The 22,065-nt window shown below is 44.1% G+C and overlaps 2 protein-coding genes across 2 annotated transcripts; both read right to left on the bottom strand.

Annotated features, from left to right (window-relative positions):
- Positions 1–623: 623 nt before the first annotated feature.
- LOC124038712 (BAG family molecular chaperone regulator 3-like) lies at positions 624–10,573 on the bottom strand. Its single transcript, XM_046354795.1, has 4 exons — positions 10,505–10,573; positions 3,638–3,976; positions 3,068–3,418; positions 624–2,668 (listed from the first exon to the last, which is right to left on the bottom strand). Exons 1-4 carry the CDS (start codon positions 10,571–10,573, stop codon positions 1,859–1,861), a joined length of 1,569 nt encoding a protein of 522 aa, XP_046210751.1. The 3' UTR covers positions 624–1,858.
- A 2,462-nt stretch (positions 10,574–13,035) lies between these two features.
- LOC124037177 (BAG family molecular chaperone regulator 3-like) lies at positions 13,036–18,467 on the bottom strand. Its single transcript, XM_046351845.1, has 4 exons — positions 18,253–18,467; positions 14,895–15,233; positions 14,325–14,675; positions 13,036–13,917 (listed from the first exon to the last, which is right to left on the bottom strand). The coding sequence occupies exons 1-4, from the start codon at positions 18,445–18,447 to the stop codon at positions 13,108–13,110; spliced, it is 1,695 nt and encodes a 564-aa protein (XP_046207801.1). The 5' UTR covers positions 18,448–18,467; the 3' UTR covers positions 13,036–13,107.
- Positions 18,468–22,065: the final 3,598 nt, after the last annotated feature.

The following is a 22,065-nucleotide window of genomic DNA, read 5'->3' as shown; positions in this document are numbered from 1 at the left end:
AATCCAACGTACAGCAAGTTTAAGGTATTCAAATGCTCAGCTGTTTGAGCTGATTGAGTCTGAATTAGTGACACGTCTCTCATCAAAATTCGACATTCAATTAAAATAATGTTTTATTGATATACTGGTATTTGGGTAATTACACATTTAGGCTAACAGTTATTATCAACGTTGATAGGTTGGTTATGAATGTTGAAGGTCGATCATATCAAACTTTCACTTTCCCCTTATGTTTGTATGTTGAAATTGTAGTAGTTCATTATGATATTTATTTCAGGTGGCACTTATAGCAGGGTTATATGCTCTCTTAGTGAAAAAAAAAACAAGTTTGGTGGTGAATGGAATGTATTATTGAATGGAATATATTAAACCTAAAAAAATAAACACCCCATGCCAAGTTAATAGAGTGCTTATTCAATACTGTGCATTCTCCTAAAATGTGTCATTTTTTCCTGGATCTACCATGTGTTGCTTGTCTCACACAAGGTGTTAAGTGATGGAGAGGATACAAGGTGAGGTTTAGATTTGTGTAAACCATATAGAACCACTTGATAGCAAGAATGGCAACATATCACAATACTGTAACCTACTATAAAGTCACTCAATTATAGACAACGTCAAAATAAATCATTTTATTTGCAACCATGCCAATGTGACTCCAAGCTGTCAACACTGCAACAACCTGCAATGCACAAGCTGTGATAAACAATGCCTACTTTTACATTGACCCTTTGAATTGTTATTCTTGATTAGCAGCTGATGCTAATAGTCTCACATCTCATGAGGTTATGCAGCTCACATCCAACATTTCTAAATGCATTCTTAAATTCATATATAATTCCTTTCTTTAAATAACATTACAAGTGAAACTACAAATGTAAAAATGTTGTAAAACATTCTACCAATTCTAAATGATACTTGAATCAAAGGTGACTAGATGTAATTGTTGAATGTAACATATCAAGTTCCCTAATCATTACAAATGAAATATAAACATATTATAATGGTGAAATAAGTGCCAAGAACCCAAAATAGACAATGCACCTACAGGCTGAAACTAATGAAACCCGAAGTAACTCTATCAACCATATAATTTGTTGGGTGTGTGTTAAATAACCCAGAGGAACTGAGAGGAAGAGGAAGATTCTGAGAGGAATCTCTGAGAGGAAGAAAAGGAAGATTCTTTCCTTTAAGTGGCTCTTTGTCCCCTGAGGCCCAAAAATAAATACTTTTCTCTGACTGAATCATTAACATTCACTAACATTTATCCCATTTCTTCATATGGAATCTGAGGTAAATATTGTTTCTCGAAGTAGTGGATTAGAACTAAGAGGGAAATATTAGGCATCTCTAACAATAGCAACTGGAGCCCTTTCTTAGATAGAGAGATGTAGCCTTCTCTATACATACCAACCAGTGTTCTCTTATTGAATATGTACTGAACAACTTTACAACAACCACGTCACATGGTCCAAAGGCAACAACATAGATGTACTTTTTAAAATTTAAATAAGCTATTTTCATAGTATTTTCCTATATGGATGGATAAAGGCCTCTTAGATCATCTCCCTTCTGCATGTGTCTTTAACACACTGAACATGACAATGTTCTTGCAAAAAGACATTGGCACGGCAAAAGGCAACAACAGTGGCTAAACATAATTGCACTCAGATACCACCATCACATATGTGGTGAATACCAGAAAATACCAACACTGGAAATTAAGCAAACACGCATCTTATAGTTCATATGTGATATCTGCCGTAGAAAGGAGGGTATAGGGAACATTGAGAGCAGCCTATTTCCACGTCATATTTGATGACGTTTCTCTTCACTCTTCGCCATAATAAAGCAGTCATTATGAGATCTCCCTGGCCATCTCCACATTCGCTTGGCTGATCGTACTAAGCTGCTCTCCACTCTGTGGCGGGCTCTCGCCCTCCATCGAGGACGAACTGACAGGTTCCGTTGGCCGCTCATCCAGCATCTCCAGTGCATCCAGTATGGTTTGGACCCTCCGGACTCCGTCACGTCGCGCCTGTCGCACATCCAAACGCCCCTCTGGGTCCACTGAGTCCAATGCCAAAAGCTCTTTGGTCAACAGCTCCTCCAGCAGCAAGTACCTCTTATCGTTCTTCTTTCCATCAAAGCATTTCACCTCTTGCTCCAGTTTCGCCACTCTCTCCACTATCTTTTGTACTTTAGCCAAGCCTGGGTGACACTGAGCGGTGGACTCGTTTTCTGCTGTTGTGGACGGGACCTCCTGTGGAGCAGGAGCATCCACTGGCTCCTGGGCTTCTGGTTTTGGGGGCATCTGGACTGTGATGTTTGCTGTCTGTTTCAGCTGCGGTTGTGGCTGTGGTTGTTGTGGAGGTTGTGGTTGTTGTTGGTACTGTTCAGGTTGTTGGTGTTTTTCTGGCTTTTGATATTGTTGTGGTTGTTGGTACTGTTCAGATTGTTGGTATTGTTGTGGCTGTTGGTACTGTTGTGGCTGCTGTGGTTGTGGTTGTTGGTATTGTTGTGGTTGTTGGTATTGTTGTGGCTGTTGTTGTGGTCGTTGTGACATCTGTGGCTGTTGTAGCTGCTGTGTGTCAGCCTCTCTCTGCACTGTTTGGGGATACTGAGAGATCTCCTGCTCCATTCTGTGGGGTGATTCTCTCTGTGGTACCTGGGGAAGAAAGAAGGAATTGTTTGCGTGTTGCCATTTATTGTCATGAATCTTGACCTGGAGGCAGCTCTGCAGAATGGTCACTAACTAGCACAGCTATAAAGTTATATCATCTGATTTTATACCTAACCTTAACCACATTGCTAACCCTAACCTTAAATGTTTACGATATAGACAATTTTGACATTGCAGTTGGCCTATCTAGCTGAAATCACTCAGTTCCACCTCTTGGGCAAGATTCAGGACAATAAATGTCAACCTGCTAATTATTTATCAGGAAAAATGTCAAATTTGCTATTCTGCCATTTATGGCTATGTACATATATTATACTTTTTATATAGATGAATCCTAATGATATTGGACTGGCAATAGGTGAAGCGATGATGGAAAAAAGGTACCTGTGGTCTCTCTGTAATGACCTGTGCACTGAGGGGAGACTGGCTCCTCATATGCGGAGGAATATGGATGGCGGCAGTCTCACGGTGCTGGGGAAGCATGCTCGGGGAGGGGGAGGCACGGTCCCGGGAAGAAGGCGTGGGCCCATGATGACCGCTCCAGTCCTCTGGTTGTAGGTGGTGGAAGGAGGGCTGGAACTCTGAGTAAGCCGGAAAGCGCTGGGTGTAGAGAGTGGAGTTGACAGGGGCTTGTTGTGGGTGACCTCCGGCCCTCTTGTGGATCACTGGGATGGGAATGTAACCTGCCTGGAGGCCTGTGCTGCTGGGTCGTGGGGGCTGGTGGAGGGGGTGGCCCTAAGGAATGAAAGTCTAGCATGAATCAGAGGAAGTACAATTGTATATTCAATATTCCAAGTAGCTCTAGAAGTAGCTGGAGGTTTAGTTTGATTCCGACATCAAACACCAGCATTTAACTACAACTTTCTCTGCAAATCCTCCAATGACATCAATCTATGATTAAATCAAATGGTAAGAGTTAATGCGTAGTAATCTCATTAGCTATATCAATCTCACCTCAGGTCCTTGTGAACTACGCGAACAGGACATGTAGGGCTCAGGGGTAGTGCTCTCGGAGGGACCCTGCAAAGGAGATCTAGGCCTGCAGTGGAGCGTCGGGGTGGGGGAGGGTGTCCGCTCGTCTGCTCGTACATTTTTCAGAGCAGTCGGCTGAATGTACGGGAAACATTGGTGTTGCTGTTGCTGATGTATGTCTCCGCCTTCATGGCAGACTGGGATTGGGATGTAACCCTGACGGAGGGTGGGGTGCTTCATGTCTCTCACGAAGGCCTTCTGCATCTCCTGAGGACTCGGCTCTGGGGGCACACTGGGGCCATTTTGAGACAGCTGGCTGACCTGAAGAAGAAAAAAAGTCTGAATTAATACATATCTAAGACATGCAAATAATAATGTGAGTGAAACCCTAGCCCCAGAGGCAACCAATTACTGCCAATCCATCATAAAATGTGTTTTCTATGAGGGAATGATGTCCAACATCCCAGAAGAATTTGCTATTTTCTCCAAACTTAGACCATTGGGCTATTAAAATTAAATTGTGTCATGTTTTGTCTTATATTGTCTTGTCATTTTGCTTTTCCTTCTGTTCGTTTTCCCCCTGCTGGTCTTTTTAGGTTCGTTCCCCTTTTTTCTCTCTCCCTTCCTCTCTCTCTTCTCTATCGTTCCGTTCCTGCTCCCAGCTGTTCCTATTCCCCTAATCAATCATTTAGTCTTCCCACACCTGTTCCCTATCTTTTCCCCTGATTAGAGTCCCTATTTCTCCCCTTGTTTTCCGTTTCTGCCCTGTCGGATCCTTGTATATTGTTCACCGTGCTGTGTCTTTGTATCGCCCTGTCGTGTCGTGTTTCCCTCAGATGCTGCGTGGTGAGCAGGTGTCTGAGTCTGCTACGGTCAAGTGCCTTCCCGAGGCAACCTGCAGTTTATTATCGAGTCTCCAGTCAGTTCTCGTGATTACGAGTGATATTGTTTTTATGCTTTATTTACCACTCCGATTTGTCTAGGAGTATTGCTATTTCCTTAAACTGGATTAAAGACTCTGTTTTCGCCAAGTCGCTTTTGGGTCCTCATTCACCTGCATAACAGAAGGATCCGACCAAAGAATGGACCCAGCGACTACAGACGCTCGTAACACTGCCGTCGAGATCCAAGGAGCCATGCTCGGCAGACACGAGCAGGAATTGTCTGCTCCTCGTCATGCCATGGAGAACCTGGCCGCTCAGGTTTCCGACCTCTCTGGACAGTTCCAGAGTCTTCGTCTCGTGCCACCTGTTACTTCCTGGTCTGCCGAGCCTCCGGAACCTAGGGTTAATAACCCACCTTGCTACTCCGGGCAGCCCAAGGAGTGCCGCTCCTTTCTCACCCAGTGTGATATTGTGTTCTCTCTCCAACCCAACACATACTCTAGAGAGAGAGCTCGGGTTGCTTACGTCATTTCACTCCTTACTGGCCGGGCTCGAGAGTGGGGCACAGCTATCTGGGAGGCAAGGGCTGATTGTTCAAACAATTACCAGAACTTTAAAGAGGAGATGCTTCGGGTTTTTGACCGATCAGTTTTTGGTAGGGAGGCTTCTAGGGCCCTGGCTTCCCTATGCCAAGGTGATCGATCCATAACGGACTACTCTATAGAGTTTCGCACTCTTGCTGCCTCTAGTGACTGGAACGAGCCGGCGCTGCTCGCTCGTTTTCTGGAGGGACTCCACGCAGTGGTCAAAGATGAGATTCTCTCCCGGGAGGTTCCTTCCAGTGTGGACTCTTTGATTGCTCTCGCCATCCGCATAGAACGACGGGTAGATCTTCATCACCAAGCTCGTGGAAGAGAGCTCGCGTCAACGGTGTTTCCCTGCTCCGCATCGCAACCATCTCCCTCCTCATGCAGCTGGGAGGTATTCGCATCTCGACTAAGGAGAGGGAACGGAGGATCACCAACCGCCTGTGCCTCTATTGCGGATTTGATGGACATTTTGTCAATTCATGTCCAGTAAAAGCCAGAGCTCATCAGTAAGCGGAGGGCTACTGGTGAGTGCTACTACTCAGGTCTCTCCATCTAGATCCTGTACTACTATGTCGGTCCATCTACGCTGGACCGGTTCGGGTGCTACATGCAGTGCCTTGATAGACTCTGGGGCTGAGGGTTGTTTCATGGACGAAGCATGGGCTCGGAAACATGACATTCCTTTCAGACAGTTAGAGAAGCCTACGCCCATGTTCGCCTTAGATGGTAGTCATCATACGTAGAATGTATGCACACATGACTGTAAGTCGCTTTGGATAAAAGCATCTGCTAAATGGCATATATTATTATATTATATTATCTTCCCAGTATCAGATTTGAGACACTACCTTTAACCCTCACAGTATCTGGTAACCACAGTGAGACTATTTCTTTTTTGATTTTTCGTTCACCTTTTACACCTGTTGTTTTGGGTCATCCCTGGCTAGTATGTCATAATCCTTCTATTAATTGGTCTAGTAATTCTATCCTATCCTGGAACGTTTCTTGTCATGTGAAGTGTTTAATGTCTGCCATCCCTCCCATTTCTTCTGTCCCCACTTCTCAGGAGGAACCTGGCGATTTGACAGGAGTGCCGGAGGAATATCATGATCTGCGCACGGTCTTCAGTCGGTCCCGAGCCAACTCCCTTCCTCCTCACCGGTCGTATGATTGTAGTATTGATCTCCTTCCGGGGACCACTCCTCCTCGGGGTAGACTATACTCTCTGTCGGCTCCCGAACGTAAGGCTCTCGAGGACTATTTGTCTGTGTCTCTTGACGCCGGTACCATAGTGCCTTCTTCCTCTCCGGCCGGGGCGGGGTTCTTTTTTGTTAAGAAAAAGGACGGTACTCTGCGCCCCTGCGTGGATTATCGAGGGCTGAATGACATAACGGTTAAGAATCGTTATCCGCTTCCCCTTATGTCATCAGCCTTCGAGATTCTGCAGGGAGCCAGGTGCTTTACTAAGTTGGACCTTCGTAACGCTTACCATCTCGTGCGCATCAGAGAGGGGGACGAGTGGAAAACGGCGTTTAACACTCCGTTAGGGCATTTTGAGTACCGGGTTCTGCCGTTTGGTCTCGCCAATGCGCCAGCTGTTTTTCAGGCATTAGTTAATGATGTTCTGAGAGACATGCTGAACATCTTTGTTTTTGTCTACCTTGACGATATCCTGATTTTTTCACCGTCACTCGAGATTCATGTTCAGCACGTTCGACGTGTTCTCCAGCGCCTTTTAGAGAATTGTCTCTACGTGAAGGCTGAGAAGTGCTCTTTTCATGTCTCCTCCGTTACTTTTCTCGGTTCCGTTATTTCCGCTGAAGGCATTCAGATGGATTCCGCTAAGGTCCAAGCTGTCAGTGAGTGGCCCGTTCCAAGGTCACGTGTCGAGTTGCAGCGCTTTCTAGGTTTCGCTAATTTCTATCGGCGTTTCATTCGTAATTTCGGTCAAGTTGCTGCCCCTCTCACAGCTCTTACTTCTGTCAAGACGTGTTTTAAGTGGTCCGGTTCCGCCCAGGGAGCTTTTGATCTTCTAAAAGAACGTTTTACGTCCGCTCCTATCCTCGTTACTCCTGACGTCACTAGACAATTCATTGTCGAGGTTGACGCTTCAGAGGTAGGCGTGGGAGCCATTCTATCCCAGCGCTTCCAGTCTGACGATAAGGTTCATCCTTGCGCTTATTTTTCTCATCGCCTGTCGCCATCTGAACGCAACTATGATGTGGGTAACCGCGAACTGCTCGCCATCCGCTTAGCCCTAGGCGAATGGCGACAGTGGTTGGAGGGGGCGACCGTTCCTTTTGTCGTTTGGACAGACCATAAGAACCTTGAGTACATCCGTTCTGCCAAACGACTTAATGCTCGTCAAGCTCGTTGGGCGTTATTTTTCGCTCGTTTCGAGTTTGTGATTTCTTACCGTCCGGGTAGCAAGAACACCAAGCCTGATGCCTTATTCCGTCTTTTTAGTTCTTCTGTGGCTTCTACTGATCCCGAGGGGATTCTTCCTTATGGGCGTGTTGTCGGGTTGACAGTCTGGGGAATTGAAAGACAGGTTAAGCAAGCACTCACGCACACTGCGTCGCCGCGCGCTTGTCCTAGTAACCTTCTTTTCGTTCCTGTTTCCACTCGTCTGGCTGTTCTTCAGTGGGCTCACTCTGCCAAGTTAGCTGGTCATCCCGGTGTTCGAGGCACTCTTGCTTCTATTCGCCAGCGCTTTTGGTGGCCGACTCAGGAGCGTGACACGCGCCGTTTCGTGGCTGCTTGTTCGGACTGCGCGCAGACTAAGTCAGGTAACTCTCCTCCTGCCGGTCGTCTCAGACCGCTCCCCATTCCTTCTCGACCATGGTCTCACATCGCCCTAGACTTCATTACCGGTCTGCCTTTGTCTGCGGGGAAGACTGTGATTCTTACGGTTGTCGATAGGTTCTCTAAGGCGGCACATTTCATTCCTCTCGCTAAACTTCCTTCCGCTAAGGAGACGGCACAAATCATCATCGAGAATGTGTTCAGAATTCATGGCCTCCCGTTAGACGCCGTTTCAGACAGAGGTCCGCAATTCACGTCACAGTTTTGGAGGGAGTTCTGTCGTTTGATTGGTGCGTCCGACAGTCTCTCTTCCGGGTTTCATCCCCAGTCTAACGGTCAAGCAGAGAGGGCCAATCAGACGATTGGTCGCATACTACGCAGCCTTTCTTTCAGAAACCCTGCGTCTTGGGCAGAACAGCTCCCCTGGGCAGAATACGCTCACAACTCGCTTCCTTCGTCTGCTACCGGGTTATCTCCGTTTCAGAGTAGTCTGGGTTACCAGCCTCCTCTGTTCTCATCCCAGCTTGCCGAGTCCAGCGTTCCCTCCGCTCAAGCGTTTGTCCAACGTTGTGAGCGCACCTGGAGGAGGGTGAGGTCTGCACTTTGCCGTTACAGGGCACAGACTGTGAGAGCCGACAATAAACGTAGGATTAAGAGTCCAAGGTATTGTTGCGGCCAGAGAGTGTGGCTTTCCACTCGCAACCTTCCTCTTACGACAGCTTCTCGTAAGTTGACTCCACGGTTCATTGGTCCGTTCCGTGTCTCCCAGGTCGTCAATCCTGTCGCTGTGCGACTGCTTCTTCCGCGACATCTTCGTCGCGTCCATCCTGTCTTCCATGTCTCCTGTGTCAAGCCCTTTCTTCGCACCCCCGTTCGTCTTCCCTCCCCCCCTCCCGTCCTTGTCGAGAGCGCACCTATTTACAAGGTATGTAGGATCATGGACATGCGTTCTCGGGGACGGGGTCACCAATACTTAGTGGATTGGGAGGGTTACGGTCCTGAGGAGAGGAGTTGGGTTCCGTCTCGGGACGTGCTGGACCGTTCACTTATTGATGATTTCCTCCGTTGCCGCCAGGATTCCTCCTCGAGTGCGCCAGGAGGCGCTCGGTGAGTGGGGGGTACTGTCATGTTTTGTCTTATATTGTCTTGTCATTTTGCTTTTCCTTCTGTTCGTTTTCCCCCTGCTGGTCTTTTTAGGTTCGTTCCCCTTTTTCTCTCCCTTCCTCTCTCTCTTCTCTCTATCGTTCCGTTCCTGCTCCCAGCTGTTCCTATTCCCCTAATCAATCATTTAGTCTTCCCACACCTGTTCCCTATCTTTTCCCCTGATTAGAGTCCCTATTTCTCCCCTTGTTTTCCGTTTCTGCCCTGTCGGATCCTTGTATATTGTTCACCGTGCTGTGTCTTTGTATCGCCCTGTCGTGTCGTGTTTCCCTCAGATGCTGCGTGGTGAGCAGGTGTCTGAGTCTGCTACGGTCAAGTGCCTTCCCGAGGCAACCTGCAGTTTATTATCGAGTCTCCAGTCAGTTCTCGTGATTACGAGTGATATTGTTTTTATGCTTTATTTACCACTCCGATTTGTCTAGGAGTATTGCTATTTCCTTAAACTGGATTAAAGACTCTGTTTTCGCCAAGTCGCTTTTGGGTCCTCATTCACCTGCATAACAAATTGAGATTGATTGAAAAGAGCCATTTGCTAGAGGCTGAAACAAATATGTCTGCTCTGGAATCTGCTCTGGTATCTATAAGCAAAAAGCATTCGGTACATTGTGAAATATCCCTGGGAGATAAAAAGAAAAGTATCACTTCTCTGACCACTTAGAAGAGGAAACTACACTCTAGGGGGGGAAAAGGTGCTATTTAGAACCAAAAAGGGTTCTTCAGCTGTGCCCATAAGAGAACTCTTTGAATAACCCTTTTTGGTACCAGGAAGAATCATTTTATATATGGGATCCCCGGCATTATAAAGGTAGCACACCCGCCTCCTTTCCCTGCCACCCTATCTCTACAGACTGGTTTAAGCCATGTCTCCTGGAGACATATCACAATAGGTTTGACCTGTAACTCCTCAAGAAACTGTTTGATCACTTGCCCATTAAGCCATCAAACTTCTGTCATTCCATTGAATGATTAACACCATTATGAAAATTAACCAATACATGATTCCTGGCTGGACTGATTCTCAATCTTATTGAGGTCATTCTGTACATTTTCACATGTCAGTCCTGCGATCCCAAGACACTTCACTGCCTGATCCACTATGATCAGTATCTTCTTAGTCTTAGATTGTAATTATTCTGTGCAATTGATTGCTGCGGTCACAAATGTAACAACCTTCCTCATATCTACTACCAGTGTCACGACTTCTGCCGAAGTCGTTGCCTCTCCTTGTTCAGGCGGTGCTCGGCGGTCGACGTCACTGGTCTTCTAGCCATCATTGATCCATTTTTCATTTTCCATTGGTTTTGTCTTGTCTTCCCACATACCTGTTTTCAATCCCGTCCAACCTGCATCCCGACCTGCCCTGGAATACTTGCTCTACTGTGTGCCCCGTTAGTTTTTGTGTGAACTACCTTCCCTGCTTCTGCATATGAGATTTTACGCTCACGCCACACCTGCTGCACTTCCACCTGTCTTTTCATCAATGCACAACCCCCATATGGCACACAATAGGCGCCACCCAGAGTTACAGCACCTTAACTGGACCCCGTCTCCACATTCCCCATATGCATGTTCTCCCCCACACTTCGCACACCTCCTTTTGCCTTTACGCACCGCCGCCACATGCCCAAACCTTTGACAGTCATAGCAACACAATGGTTTAAGAACGTAAGCTCAAACATAGTAACTCATATACCCAATCCTAACTATTTCTGTCAGTACCAGATCCTAAAAGTTTAGTAGCACTGACAGGCTATTCACCTTCTTCCCATCTGGAGGCGCTGTGCCTCAATAAGAGACCCTCCCTTCACAAGACCTGCAAAGGTTCCTCAGGCTTCCTCTTTTTCTTAACCTTTAATCTCACTATTCTACCTACACGTTTTTCCACTCCACCACTAACTACACTCCATCCCGTCCTCCTCAACACCTCACCCCCTGCCTTTCCATCCATCTCTGCCCCAGTCACAGCCAAGTCAGTGTTGCTCAACCGCCTCCACAGGATTTCACGCTCCAAAACAAAACAATCACACGTGACCTTACTCTTCATTCTATATCGAGCTCCACCAGGTGCACTCGATTTACCTTGCCCAGTGCACCGATTGGTGGATGTCTCTTTTCTGGGACTGTTCAATAGGATCTCCGCCTAGGCTAGAGCAAAATCCAACGTACAGCAAGTTTAAGGTATTCAAATGCTCAGCTGTTTGAGCTGATTGAGTCTGAATTAGTGACACGTCTCTCATCAAAATTCGACATTCAATTAAAATAATGTTTTATTGATATACTGGTATTTGGGTAATTACACATTTAGGCTAACAGTTATTATCAACGTTGATAGGTTGGTTATGAATGTTGAAGGTCGATCATATCAAACTTTCACTTTCCCCTTATGTTTGTATGTTGAAATTGTAGTAGTTCATTATGATATTTATTTCAGGTGGCACTTATAGCAGGGTTATATGCTCTCTTAGTGAAAAAAAAAACAAGTTTGGTGGTGAATGGAATGTATTATTGAATGGAATATATTAAACCTAAAAAAATAAACACCCCATGCCAAGTTAATAGAGTGCTTATTCAATACTGTGCATTCTCCTAAAATGTGTCATTTTTTCCTGGATCTACCATGTGTTGCTTGTCTCACACAAGGTGTTAAGTGATGGAGAGGATACAAGGTGAGGTTTAGATTTGTGTAAACCATATAGAACCACTTGATAGCAAGAATGGCAACATATCACAATACTGTAACCTACTATAAAGTCACTCAATTATAGACAACGTCAAAATAAATCATTTTATTTGCAACCATGCCAATGTGACTCCAAGCTGTCAACACTGCAACAACCTGCAATGCACAAGCTGTGATAAACAATGCCTACTTTTACATTGACCCTTTGAATTGTTATTCTTGATTAGCAGCTGATGCTAATAGTCTCACATCTCATGAGGTTATGCAGCTCACATCCAACATTTCTAAATGCATTCTTAAATTCATATATAATTCCTTTCTTTAAATAACATTACAAGTGAAACTACAAATGTAAAAATGTTGTAAAACATTCTACCAATTCTAAATGATACTTGAATCAAAGGTGACTAGATGTAATTGTTGAATGTAACATATCAAGTTCCCTAATCATTACAAATGAAATATAAACATATTATAATGGTGAAATAAGTGCCAAGAACCCAAAATAGACAATGCACCTACAGGCTGAAACTAATGAAACCCGAAGTAACTCTATCAACCATATAATTTGTTGGGTGTGTGTTAAATAACCCAGAGGAACTGAGAGGAAGAGGAAGATTCTGAGAGGAATCTCTGAGAGGAAGAAAAGGAAGATTCTTTCCTTTAAGTGGCTCTTTGTCCCCTGAGGCCCAAAAATAAATACTTTTCTCTGACTGAATCATTAACATTCACTAACATTTATCCCATTTCTTCATATGGAATCTGAGGTAAATATTGTTTCTCGAAGTAGTGGATTAGAACTAAGAGGGAAATATTAGGCATCTCTAACAATAGCAACTGGAGCCCTTTCTTAGATAGAGAGATGTAGCCTTCTCTATACATACCAACCAGTGTTCTCTTATTGAATATGTACTGAACAACTTTACAACAACCACGTCACATGGTCCAAAGGCAACAACATAGATGTACTTTTTAAAATTTAAATAAGCTATTTTCATAGTATTTTCCTATATGGATGGATAAAGGCCTCTTAGATCATCTCCCTTCTGCATGTGTCTTTAACACACTGAACATGACAATGTTCTTGCAAAAAGACATTGGCACGGCAAAAGGCAACAACAGTGGCTAAACATAATTGCACTCAGATACCACCATCACATATGTGGTGAATACCAGAAAATACCAACACTGGAAATTAAGCAAACACGCATCTTATAGTTCATATGTGATATCTGCCGTAGAAAGGGGGGAATAGGGAACATTGAGAGCAGCCTATTTCCACGTCATATTTGATGACGTTTCTCTTCACTCTTCGCCATAATAAAGCAGTCATTATGAGATCTCCCTGGCCATCTCCACATTCGCTTGGCTGATCGTACTAAGCTGCTCTCCACTCTGTGGCGGGCTCTCGCCCTCCATCGAGGACGAACTGACAGGTTCCGTTGGCCGCTCATCCAGCATCTCCAGTGCATCCAGTATGGTTTGGACCCTCCGGACTCCGTCACGTCGCGCCTGTCGCACATCCAAACGCCCCTCTGGGTCCACTGAGTCCAATGCCAAAAGCTCTTTGGTCAACAGCTCCTCCAGCAGCAAGTACCTCTTATCGTTCTTCTTTCCATCAAAGCATTTCACCTCTTGCTCCAGTTTCGCCACTCTCTCCACTATCTTTTGTACTTTAGCCAAGCCTGGGTGACACTGAGCGGTGGACTCGTTTTCTGCTGTTGTGGACGGGACCTCCTGTGGAGCAGGAGCATCCACTGGCTCCTGGGCTTCTGGTTTTGGGGGCATCTGGACTGTGATGTTTGCTGTCTGTTTCAGCTGCGGTTGTGGCTGTGGTTGTTGTGGAGGTTGTGGTTGTTGTTGGTACTGTTCAGGTTGTTGGTGTTTTTCTGGCTTTTGATATTGTTGTGGTTGTTGGTACTGTTCAGATTGTTGGTATTGTTGTGGCTGTTGGTACTGTTGTGGCTGCTGTGGTTGTGGTTGTTGGTATTGTTGTGGTTGTTGGTATTGTTGTGGCTGTTGTTGTGGTCGTTGTGACATCTGTGGCTGTTGTAGCTGCTGTGTGTCAGCCTCTCTCTGCACTGTTTGGGGATACTGAGAGATCTCCTGCTCCATTCTGTGGGGTGATTCTCTCTGTGGTACCTGGGGAAGAAAGAAGGAATTGTTTGCGTGTTGCCATTTATTGTCATGAATCTTGACCTGGAGGCAGCTCTGCAGAATGGTCACTAACTAGCACAGCTATAAAGTTATATCATCTGATTTTATACCTAACCTTAACCACATTGATACATTGCTAACCCTAACCTTAAATGTTTACGATATAGACAATTTTGACATTGCAGTTGGCCTATCTAGCTGAAATCACTCAGTTCCACCTCTTGGGCAAGATTCAGGACAATAAATGTCAACCTGCTAATTATTTATCAGGAAAAATGTCAAATTTGCTATTCTGCCATTTATGGCTATGTACATATATTATACTTTTTATATAGATGAATCCTAATGATATTGGACTGGCAATAGGTGAAGCGATGATGGAAAAAAGGTACCTGTGGTCTCTCTGTAATGACCTGTGCACTGAGGGGAGACTGGCTCCTCATATGCGGAGGGATATGGATGGCGGCAGTCTCACGGTGCTGGGGAAGCATGCTCGGGGAGGGGGAGGCACGGTCCCGGGAAGAAGGCGTGGGCCCATGATGACAGCTCCAGTCCTCTGGTTGTAGGTGGTGGAAGGAGGGCTGGAACTCTGAGTAAGCCGGAAAGCGCTGGGTGTAGAGAGTGGAGTTGACAGGGGCTTGTTGTGGGTGACCTCCGGCCCTCTTGTGGATCACTGGGATGGGGATGTAACCTGCCTGGAGGCCTGTGCTGCTGGGTCGTGGGGGCTGGTGGAGGGGGTGGCCCTAAGGAATGAAAGTCTAGCATGAATCAGAGGAAGTACAATTGTATATTCAATATTCCAAGTAGCTCTAGAAGTAGCTGGAGGTTTAGTTTGATTCCGACATCAAACACCAGCATTTAACTACAACTTTCTCTGCAAATCCTCCAATGACATCAATCTATGATTAAATCAAATGGTAAGAGTTAATGCGTAGTAATCTCATTAGCTATATCAATCTCACCTCAGGTCCTTGTGAACTACGCGAACAGGACATGTAGGGCTCAGGGGTAGTGCTCTCGGAGGGACCCTGCAAAGGAGATCTAGGCCTGCAGTGGAGCGTCGGGGTGGGGGAGGGTGTCCGCTCGTCTGCTCGTACATTTTTCAGAGCAGTCGGCTGAATGTACGGGAAACATTGGTGTTGCTGTTGCTGATGTATGTCTCCGCCTTCATGGCAGACTGGGATTGGGATGTAACCCTGACGGAGGGTGGGGTGCTTCATGTCTCTCACGAAGGCCTTCTGCATCTCCTGAGGACTCGGCTCTGGGGGCACACTGGGGCCATTTTGAGACAGCTGGCTGACCTGAAGAAGAAAAAAAGTCTGAATTAATACATATCTAAGACATGCAAATAATAATGTGAGTGAAACCCTAGCCCCAGAGGCAACCAATTACTGCCAATCCATCATAAAATGTGTTTTCTATGAGGGAATGATGTCCAACATCCCAGAAGAATTTGCTATTTTCTCCAAACTTAGACCATTGGGCTATTAAAATTAAATTGAGATTGATTGAAAAGAGCCATTTGCTAGAGGCTGAAACAAATATGTCTGCTCTAGAATCTGCTCTGGTATCTATAAGCAAAAAGCATTCGGTACATTGTGAAATATCCCTGGGAGATAAAAAGAAAAGTATCACTTCTCTGACCACTTAGAAGAGGAAACTACACTCTAGGGGGGAAAAGGTGCTATTTAGAACCAAAAAGGGTTCTTCAGCTGTGCCCATAAGAGAACTCTTTGAATAACCCTTTTTGGTACCAGGAAGAATCATTTTGGATTCCATGTAGAACCCTTTCCACAGAGGGTTCTCTTCTAAATGAAACCCAAAAGGGTTCTACCTGGAACCAAAAAGGATTCTGCTATGGGGACAGCCAAAGAACCCTTTTGGAACCATTTTTTCTAAGAGTGTAGTTCTTATCCAATTGCAAGTCTGTGCCTGTCAGAAGAAGCAAGCCATCACTACATGTGGGTATGTAGGCTCTGCATTTTTTGGTTTGCTAGGCAGTGTTTACTATCATAAAACATAACAAATCATAGTTGTCTCATGTCCTCACATGCATGTTGATCATAATTCACAGTGGAGACAAAAAAAAACTCCATGATGCTGTCTTGGTGATCACCAGGACAACCAATTAAGCGGTCAACTGTCAGAGGGAGACCCCTGACTGTGACAGCAGGGAACAGTATCTCTGTGATATCACTACATGATCAGTTTTGGGATAAATCCTAGAAGCGTGCCAGTGGCCATCGAAGGTGAGCATTTGCCAACTGACGTCGGTTACGATTCCAAACTGCAGTCAGGTCAACACCCTGGTGAGGACGACGAGCACGCAGATTAGCTTCCCTAAGACGGTTTCTGACAGTTTGTGCAAAAATTCTTCAGTTGTGCAAACCCACAGTTTCATGGCTAGTCTCAGATGATCCCGCAGGTGAAGAAGCCAGAGGTGGAGGTCCTGGGCTTGTGTGATTACACGTGGTCTGCGGTTGTGAGGCCGGTTGGACGTACTGCCAAATTCTCAAAAACGACATTGGAGGCATGCCAATTGCACGCTCCCTCAAAATTTGGAGATATCTGTGGCATTGTGTTGTGTGACAAAACTGCACATTTTAGAGTGGTCTTTTATTGTCCCCAGCACAAGGTGCACCTTTGTAATGATCATGCTGTTTAATCCGCTTCTTGATATGCCACTGCTGTCATGTGGATGGATTATCTTGGCAAAGGAGAAATTCTCACTAACAGGCATGTAAAAAAAATGTGTGCATAAAATTTGAGAGAAATAAGCTTTTTATGCGTGTGGAACACTTCTGGGATCTTTTATTTCAGCTCATGAAACATGGGACCAACACTACATCTTCCGTTTATATATTTGTTCAGTATAAGTCCACACAGTTTGATACAACAAAGACAAACGTTTGTCCACAAGACTGTTGGCCCATTGGACTCACTGTATTGGAACAGTCTCAAGATGCCATGACTATGTAATAACAAAATTGCTGTATATTGCATGGTAATAAGAATTACAATTAAATATGACTTAAGAGTGATGTGTGGGGTATATTCTACCTTTTCTTTACATCGTTCCTTGACTTTTTTTATAAAACAAAAGTAGTTATGACACATCCAATAGCTCTGAACGACCCTTTGCCCTCTGCCATTTTGGCATGGTCCCTGTGCACTGCCAGCATTGCACCAATTTTATCCCCTGACAGCTGTGTCTTTCCAGCAGATTCTTAGTGACACTAACTTCGGACAGCAGAAAGTGTTGATCTTCCTAATGCAAGACGCCAACTGGCAGCCTAGGGTCTGCTCCTCCAACCCTTCAACATTTAAAGTTGACACATAGCACTTCTGCACAGTTCAATGGTGTAAAAACATGTCAACAAATTAAACGATTTGTTAATTTAATGTAGGCTATTGTAGGTTTCTTGGAGCTGTTATATATGGGTGGGTGATGAACACCTTCAAAAGTTTTAGTAAAAAAATATGCTATCTAAAAACCTAAATGGGTTCTTTGGCTGTCCTGGTAGAAGAACCCTTTGAAGAACCCCTTTTGATACCAGGTAGATCCCATTTGAGTTCAATGTTGAACCCTACACATAACCCTTTTCTACATGGAACCCAAAATAATTCTACCTGGAACCAAAAAGGGTTATCCTATGTGGGGACAGCCAAATAACCCTTTTGGAACCCCTATTTTCTACGAGTGTAAGAAATATGAACAAATGCAGTTTGGAGTCTGCTTGGCCTAATAGGCTTTAAATAAACATTATGGAAATGATCAAACACTCAAAGGCATGGCTTTACATATGACTGTGCGTCATCAACAAACCTGCCAGCTTAGATCATAACACAATATCATAGCCTTTTACAACAGCAGTTGCTCAGTTTAGATCATAACACAAGAACATAGCCGTTTATAACAGCTATTGCTATTGTTAGTTAACCCGTTATAATGCATGTGGGAGAGCGCTGGAGCCTTCCATAGACAACATTCCATTGCGTTGGCGTATATTAAGTCTTAGCAGAGACAATTTGTAGCCCATGTTTTTAAAGTAAATAAAAATGTATAGAAGCATAGCCTACTATAAATAGAATATGCCCACTCTGTCTCCCCTATAATATAAGCCAGTGCTTATCAGAAGCGGTGACCATCATTATTAACCACTGAAGCGCTTAATCGAGGACCGTGCCATATATTAGAGAGATTATGTGTTGTGTCTGCCATGCTGTCAAGCTGACATGACATTTCACTCCAACTTTGAATATATATCACACGAGCCCTCCCACGGTACACATCAAGTTACTACACATCCATGATCCTACCTTTTTGGAATCGTGTCTTGGGTCATTCCAGCTTGTTTTGCGATTAATGTGATCCACAAAAAAATGCCATCCTGTCTGTGGGTCAATTTTTATTTCCCATCCTGGCGGTAGAGGATCGTTATTATTGACCAAATCTACCATTGGTGACTGTGTGTTCATGCTGCTCAAACTCCTTGATCCTTTATACCGTGCCATTTTATTCAGTCAACGGACCCTTTAAAGATTCCGCACGGTGACGTGTGGGAGATGGGGCTGGAAGTTTCTCGAAATAAATAGCAAGGTCAACGTTGCGTAAAAGTTGCAAGTGTGTCTCGAGATTCAAGAGATTCCAGCCTGACAGTAAGGCGACTGGAATTTCAGTCAGGAAACTCAAAGTTCTGTTTGTATATATCCTTCACACGTGGTGGCTATAATGTATGCAGCTCAGATGGTGGCTACAATTACAAATGTATCGTCGGTCAATGTTGATTAAGTAACGTTATAATTGACATTATATATACACTACCGGTCAAACGTTTTAGAACACCTATTCATTCAAGGGTTTTTCTTTACTCTTACTATTTTCTACATTGTAGAATAATAGCAAAGATATCAACACTTTGAAATAACAAAAAAAACATATTTAAGATTTGAGATTCTTCAAAGTAGCCACTCTGCCTTGATGACAGCTTTGCACACTTTTGGCATTCTCTCAACCAGTTTCAAGAGGTAGTCACCTTGAATATATTTCAATTAACAAGTGTGCCTTGTTAGAAGTTCATTTGCGGACCTCCCGTGTGGCGCAGTGGACTAAGGCAAAGAAAGAAAAGGCCATATCTCAGACTGGCCAATGAAAAGAAAAGACTAAGATGGGAAAAATAACACATACACTGGACAGAGGAAGATTGAAAAAAAGTTTCATTGACAATTAATCTAAGTTTGAGGTGTTTGGATCACAAAGAATAGCATATTTGAGACACAAAAAAATTAAAAGATGCTGGAGGAGTGCTTGACGCCATCTGTCAAGCATGGGGCAAGCAATGTGATGGTCTGGGGGTGCGCTTTGGTGGTGGTAAAGTGGGAGATTTGTGCAAGGTAAAAAGGATCTTGAAGAAGGAGGTCTATCACTCCATTTTGCAACGCCATGGCGCTTAATTGGAGCCAATTTGTGGTCCCTTACAAATGTCCTTGTTTTTGAAAGAAAAGCACATTTTTTTGCCCATTAAAATAACCTCAAATTGATCAGAAATAAAGTGTAGATATTGTTAATGTTGTAAATGACTATTGTAGCTGGAAACGGCTGATTGCTGATGGAATATCTACATAGGCGTACAGAGGCCCATTATCAGCAACCATCACTCCTGTGTTCCAATGGGACGTTGTGTTAGCTAATCCAAGTTTATTATTTTAAAAGGCAAATAGATCATTAGAAAACCCTTTTGCAATTATGTTAGTACAGCTGAAAACTGTTGTTCTGATTAAAGAAGCAATTAAACTGGCCTTCTTTAGACTAGTTGAGTATCTGCAGCATCAGCATTTGTGGGTTTGATTACAGGCTCAAAGTGGCCAGAAACAAAGAACTTTCTCCTGAAACTTGCCCTGGTGCACAACTGAGCAAGAAGACAAGCACATTAGAGTGTCTAGTTTGAGAAACAGATGCCTCACAAGTCCTCAACTGTCAGCTTCATTAAATAGTACCTGCATAACACAAGTCTCAACGTCAACAATGAAGAGGTGACTCCGCGATGCTGGTCTTCGGTCTTCTAGGCAGAGTTGCAAAGAACAAGCCATATCTCAGACTGGCCAATAAAAATAAAATATTAATATGGGCAAAAGAACATAGACACTGGACAGAGGAAGATGTGGGAAAAAAGTGTTATGAACAGACAAATCTAAGTTTGATGTGGAAAACAAGAAAGTGACCCCAAACTTTTGACCGGTAGTATATATATATATATATATACTACCGGTCAAATGTTTTAGAACACCTACTCATTCAAGGGTTTTCCTTAACTTGGACTATTTTTATAGAATAATAGTGAAGACATCAAAACTATGAAATAACACATATGGATCATGTAGTAAACCAAAAAAGTGTTAAACAAATCAAAATATATTTTAGATTCTTCAAAGTAGCCACCCTTTGAATTGATGACAGTTTTGCACACTATTGGCATTGTCTCAACCAGCTTCACCTAGAATGCTTTTCCAAACGTCTTTAAGGGGTTCTCACATATGCTGAGCACTTGTTGGCTGCTTTTCCTTCACTCTGTGGTCCAACTAATTTTTTATTTTATTTCACCTTATTTCACCTATTTAACCAGGTAGGCTAGTTGAGAACATTGTTCTCATTTACAACTACGTCCTGGCCAAGATAAAGCAAAGCAGTGCATCACAAACAACAACACAGAGTTACACATGGAATAAACATACATACAGTCAATAATACAATAGAAAAAAGTCTATAAACAATGTGTGCAAATGAGGTAGGACAAGGGAGGTAAGGCAATAAATAGGCCATAGTGGCTAAATAATTACAATATAGCAATCAAACAATGGAATGGTAAATGTGCAGAAGATGAATGTGCAAGTAGAGATACTGGGGTGCAAAGGAGCAAAATAAATAAGATAAATAACAGTATAGGGATGATGTAGTTGGATGGGCTATTTACAGATGGGCTTAAGTACAGGTGCTCCAGCATGTATACTGAGATAAGGTAGGGCTTTACCTAGCAAAGACTTATAGATAACCTGGAGCCAGTGGGTTTGGCGACGAATATGAAGTGAGGGCCAGCCAACGAGAGCATACAGGTCGCAGGGGTGGGTAGTATATGGGGCTTTGGTGACAAAACGGATGGCACTGTGATAGACTGCATCCAATTTGCTGAGTAGAGTGTTGCAGGCTATTTTGTACATGACACCGCCGAAATCAAGGATCGGTAGGATAGTCAGTTTTATGAGGGTATGTTTGGCAGCATGAGTGAAGGATGCTTTGTTGCAAAATAAGAAGCCGATTCTGGATTTAATTTTGGATTGGAGATGCTTAACGTGAGTCTGGAATGAGAGTTTACAGTCTAACCAGAAACCTAGGTATTTGTAGTTGTCCACATATTCTAACTGAAAACCATCCAGAGTAGTGATGCTGGACGGGCGGGCAGGTGTGGGCAGCGATCGGTTGGAGAGCATGCATTTAGTTTTACATGTGTTTAAGAGCAGTTGGAGGCCACGGAAGAAGAGTTGTATGCATTGAAGATCGTCTAGAGGTTAGTTAACACAGTTTCCAAAGAAGGGACAGAAATATACAGAATGGTGTCGTCTGCATAGAGGTGGATCAGAGAAGCACCAGCAGCCAGAGCGACATCCCAAATCATCTCAATTGGTTTGAGGTCATTTGATTGGAGGCCAGGTCATCTGATGCAGCACTCCATCACTCTCCTTCTTGGTCAAATAGCCCTTACAAAGCCTGGAAGTGTGTTGGATCATTGTTCTGTTGAAAAACAAATGATAGTGGGACTAAGTGCAAACCAGATGGAATGGTGAATCGTTGCAGAATGCTGTAGTAGCTATGCTGGTTTAATGTGCATTGAATTCTAAATAATTCACTGACAGTGTCACCAGCAAAGCACCATCACACCTCCTCCTCCATGCTTTACGGTGGGAACCACACATACAGAGATCATCTGTTCACCTACTCTGCGTCTCACAAAGACACAGTGGTTGGAACCAAAAATCTCACATTTGGACTCATCAGACCAAAAGACAGATTTCCACCGCAGCGAGTCTCTTCTTAATATTGGTGTCCTTTATTAGTGGTTTCTTTGCAGCAATTTGACC

Source organism: Oncorhynchus gorbuscha, linkage group LG06 (assembly GCF_021184085.1).
Source record: "Oncorhynchus gorbuscha isolate QuinsamMale2020 ecotype Even-year linkage group LG06, OgorEven_v1.0, whole genome shotgun sequence".
NCBI lineage: Eukaryota > Metazoa > Chordata > Actinopteri > Salmoniformes > Salmonidae > Oncorhynchus > Oncorhynchus gorbuscha.
This window is presented reverse-complemented; position numbering and strand designations above follow the sequence as displayed.